Source organism: Palaemon carinicauda, chromosome 11 (genome assembly GCF_036898095.1).
Source record: "Palaemon carinicauda isolate YSFRI2023 chromosome 11, ASM3689809v2, whole genome shotgun sequence".
Classification (NCBI taxonomy): Eukaryota; Metazoa; Arthropoda; class Malacostraca; order Decapoda; family Palaemonidae; genus Palaemon; species Palaemon carinicauda.
Genome location: NC_090735.1, coordinates 114673118 through 114678117, shown reverse-complemented (window position 1 = coordinate 114678117; position 5000 = coordinate 114673118). Strand labels below are relative to the sequence as shown.

General features: G+C 34.5%; 1 protein-coding gene across 5 annotated transcripts in view; it reads left to right on the top strand.

Annotated features, from left to right (window-relative positions):
* Nucleotides 1-5000, top strand: part of LOC137650130 (guanine nucleotide-binding protein subunit gamma-1-like) — a 292665-nt gene that overhangs the window by 208858 nt on the left and 78807 nt on the right. Inside the window, exon 1 of one of the 5 annotated variants that reach the window (XR_011045919.1) lies at nucleotides 2634-2792. The exons of 3 other annotated variants lie outside the window; for them this stretch is intronic. Coding sequence is in view for 1 of the 2 variants with exons in the window: in XM_068383274.1 (XP_068239375.1) it covers nucleotides 2766-2792 (27 nt within the window). In the remaining variant the exon portion in view is untranslated. Of the gene's footprint in view, nucleotides 1-2633; nucleotides 2793-5000 lie in introns of those variants that run through there. One more of the 5 variants, XM_068383274.1, reaches the window with a different exon arrangement.

The following is a 5000-nucleotide window of genomic DNA, read 5'->3' as shown; positions in this document are numbered from 1 at the left end:
TTTACATAATCTCCTCTGTCCTCATACACCTGACAACACTGAGATTGCCAAGCAATTCTTCTTCACCCAAGGGGTTACTGCACTATAATTGTTCACTGGCCGCTTTCTTCTTGGTAAGAGTAGAAAAGACTCTTTAGTTATGGTAAGCAGCTCTTCTAGGAGAAGGACACTCCCAAATCAAACCATTGTATTCTAATCTTGGGTAGTGCCATAGCCTCTGTACCATGGTCTTCCACTGTCTTGGGTTAGAGTTCTCTTGCTTGAGGATACACTCGAGCACTCTATTCTATCTTATTTCTCTTCCTTTTGTTTTGTTAAAGTTTTTATAGTTTACATACTCAAGATATTTATTTTAATGTTACTGTTCTTAAAATATTTTATTTTTCCTTGGTTTCTTTCCTCACTGGACTATTTTCCCTGTTGAAGCCCCTGGGCTTATAGCATTGTGCTTTTCCAGCTTTTGTTGTAGCTTAGCAATTATTAATAATAGAAGTAATAATAATGTCTAATGCTTATGGTGTGCATGCAACTCTACCGCCTCATCCTCTTCCCAACCAGCGACCAACTCAGGAAATCCTACATGCATTGGCATGGTATGATGAGATCTAGAGTAGTACTGACCTATATCATTGGTTTAAATACACAAAGAACAGTAGGATTTGTAGAAAAAGTGTCACTTGAACACGCCACTTTCGTTGAAAACATTTAAGAAAGAGTAAGCCACTTATTATTCATTTAAATAGTCATAAGAAATATACAAATTATTGCTGACACGCTAAAAGTAGGATTTCATGTAAAGTTATTGTCAATATATACTCTAGAACTAAAAAGTTTAAATATGAGCTGTCCTGGACATTTTTATTATTAGGTTCCATATCTACTTAACCACTGTAGCAGAATTTAAGTACCATTTTTAATTTAAATTCAATATAAGCATTATAGAAATTTATTTTGAAGAGTTAATTTGTTAAACGCAGACAATTGTATTTACAATAGGACATAGCATACGTTTGTCATGATTCTACTTTGACCTTTTAGTAGAGCTTTGATTCTACATGTTATAAGTAATTTACTGCAACATAGTTTCAGGCATGATACATTAATTCCGAACACACGCACAAACGTGTATATATATATATATATATATATATATATATATATATATATATATATATATATATATATATATATATATATATATATATATGTGTGTGTGTGTGTGTGTACAGACGGATTTGTATCGGTATGCTGAGAGAAAAAGCATTTTCTGAATGGTTTCTCAAGGGTTAGCTGTAGATTACTTGGTATGTGTGTCCATATTGTTTACATATTTTCGCCGAGGACTGAACGCACGCTTTTATTTTTTTCCTGGCATTCACCCTTTCTTTCTCTCCAACAAGCTGCCGCCTACAATAGTTGACTAATAACAAGGTACATATTTATGGTTTAGATTCACAGACGTATACTGAATTTTCAAGAAAATACCCAGAATTTAACATGATTTCCTGTAATATGAAGAGAGAGAGAGAGAGAGAGAGAGAGAGAGAGAGAGAGAGAGAGAGAGAGAGAGAGAGAGAGAGAGAGAGAGATCGTTACTCTAGTTGCTCTTCGTTGACGTTGATAATCAAGTGTTTTAATGTGCCATTATAGTCAGTTATTAATTTCCTCTCATGGTCACGATTAACACCTACGTCATTTGTTGTTTTATTTTCCAGTTTCAATATTCACCAAATAATGACAATAGGACAATGGCTCCTACGTGCATCATTTTTAAATCTTTTATTATGAAATACACATTTACAATCTTACAATATATACATAATAGTATATTTACATAAATCATTTTTTATCATTGGGATGCAAACTCAAGGCGAACTTTCATTATCTTATTATTATTATTATTATTATTATTATTATTAGTAGTAGTAGTAGTAGTAGTAGTAGTAGTAGTAGTATAGCTTTTAGTGGTGTTGATATTGTTTCAATAATCTGTACGTATTTATTTTAATGTACCGATTTATCTGTTCTCTTTAAGCTTCACAATGCACAAACTTTCGCCAGAGACAATACGAAAGAATATAATGATAATAATGATTTTAACAATAAAAGGAAATTGAGAGAAAAGCTAAAAGTAATGATTCATGCTGGATCCTTCCTTATGCCATTCGGCGTGTGTGTGTGTGTGTGTGTGTGTGTGTGTGTGTGTGTGTGTGTGTGTGTGTGATGCTGTGTTTATGAATCGGTCTTCTCTTGTTGGCATAAGATGGTACTTTGTGGCATGTGCCGAAGGGCGTGTGTCTTCCTGATTGCTGCAAGTCCCTGTTCATCTTGATCTTTTCAGTACATTTCTCTTCCGCCCTTTCTTAAAGTACGTTTGCATAAATTTCTTAATTTCTCTATTTTATTTGTTTGAACATGATAGATGACAGTGTTTATCACTTGTATCCGTGCTGCATCATGCCATTTACACACAGAGAGAGAGAGAGAGAGAGAGAGAGAGAGAGAGAGAGAGAGAGAGAGAGAGAGAGAGAGAGAGAGAGAGAGAGAGAATGAATGAACGGTAGGGTTTGTTCATGCTTCTATTTTTATTCTTAGGAATAAGTGACTTGGCAACTCATTTATGTATCGGGAGTTTTGCAGTTTAACAAACGAAACAAGATGTGGTGTCAGTCAGTACTTAGCTGGTTTCCTTAAGTCGTGAACTCCATTGCAGTGGGGATTATCTAACTGATATCGTTTCATTCTTCGTTTTCCAACTTCTTTATATGTTATTAAACTGGTTAACATTCAAGGTGAGTCGCGAAATTTACGATTCTTTTTTGTTTCATGGTAGTGTTCATGCCTTGTGATATCCACGTGAAATTGACGGTGAGAGAGTTCTTTATACTGGCGCTAGCGTTGGGAATATTTAGCCTTGCCTTGTGTACAGCATGTGTTGCTAAACTCCCCCTAGAGAGGTGGATTTCTTCGTATCGTTAAGCAAACATTTAGTTTTTGCTTTATTTCATTTCCTCACTGAGCTCTTTTCCCTGTTCGAGCCCTTGGGCTTATAGCATTCTGCTTTCCCAACCAGTATTGTAACTTAGCAAATAATAATAATAATAATAATAATAATAATGACGCTGGCTTTAGTCAGAATGTGAATGCGTGAAAGTGACAGACGCTGTCGACACAAGCCCTTTGAAGATCTATGAAACAAGGGAGGAGAAAAGCAACCTCACTCCCGTAATTGCTTGCCGTAGAATTAGACAGAGTAATACATATGGCACTAACCTATTCAGTATGAAAAGGCGTATGGTATATATATATATATATATATATATATATATATATATATATATATATATATATATATATACATACATACATATATATACATACATACATACATACACATGAAATAACTTAAGTAGAAATAAACACCTCAGCCGGTACCAAACGTAACATTAGGACAAGTACAGAAAGCATTAAAAGCCACGAAAAGAAACAAAGCAGCGGTAGAAGATGGCCTAACAATTTATTAAATAATAGACGGACGAAATTTCATAATATTAGAACTGGGTGAACTCGTCATCAAATGTCTGCAAGTATGCTTTATACCTACGGCTTGGAAAAACATTTATCTTTATACTAATTCACAATAAGGGATACACAAAAGACCTGAAAAATTACCGCCTACTAAGTTTACTTTCCGTGATATATAAAATATTTACAAAGATCATATTATACCGAATAGAAAGGCAGCTAGATTTTAATCAACCAAGAGAGCAGGCAGGCTTTAGAAGTGGGTATTCAACAACTGACCATATCCATGTAATCAATCAGCCAACAGAAAAATGAGCTGAGTATGACAAACCACTATGTAGGGTATTGATAGTCTATGAGAAAGATTTTGATTAGGTCAAAACATCAGCAGTAATGAAAGGCATTAAAAAACAAGGAATGTTAGAATCTTATGTTAGAACACTTGAAGATATCGCTACAGGAAGTACAGCAATCCTAAAACTACAGTAAGATAGTAAGAAAATTTCAATTGAGGAAGTACTCAGACAAGAAGATCCCATCTCTCCTAAATTATTTACAGCATTCTTAGGAGAAGTTTTTAGGAATCTAGATTAGGAAAATGTAGGAATTAATATTAATGGGGAATACCTCAACAACCTAATATTTGCAGATGACTTAGATGTGTTTAGTGAATCATGGGAGGAATTACATAAGATGATAGAAGATTTTAATAGAGAAAGCAGAAATGTAGGACTGAAAATGACTGAGTAAAAGTAAGATAATGTTCAATGAAAATGCAGAGACAACAATAATTAAAAGTTAGGGACAAGTCTCTAGGAATTGTTAATGATTATACATCCTTAAAAAAGAAAGTAAGTGTTTCCCCAGGACACGAGACCGAAATTAAAAGAAGGATAAGCATGGGATGGAGAGCATTTGGTGAACAAAATGGTATTATGTGATGTAAAATGCCACTTTCTCTAAAAAGAAAAGTATTTAATGAGATGGTCCTACCAGTATTAACTTTGGTATTAGAAACATGGAGCCTTGCTAAAGCCTGAAAACATAAGTTAGTTACAAATTAAAGAGCTATGGAAGGAATAATGATGGGAATAATGTTGAGACAGAAAAAGAGCAACATGAATTCAAGAGCAAACTAAAATAGAGAAGCTCAGACAATAGATGGACATTAGGGATAACAGAATGGGTCACTAGAGATTGTAAAAGAAACAGGGGAAGGAAAAGACAATGGATTGACGAACTGAGAAAGTTTGTGGGCGTGGACTGGCACAGAAAGACCATAAACAGACGCAAGTGAAAGGACATGTCTGAGGCCTTTGTTCTGCAGTGGATTAGTAACAGCTGATGATGATGATATGCAATACAGACATGCACACAAATTCATATTTGTACGTATACATACAACAAAGAATAACAACAAATGCAACAGATTAATTGTTTCTGGGCTAATCTTTTTGGGGGTGAATTTGTTGGCC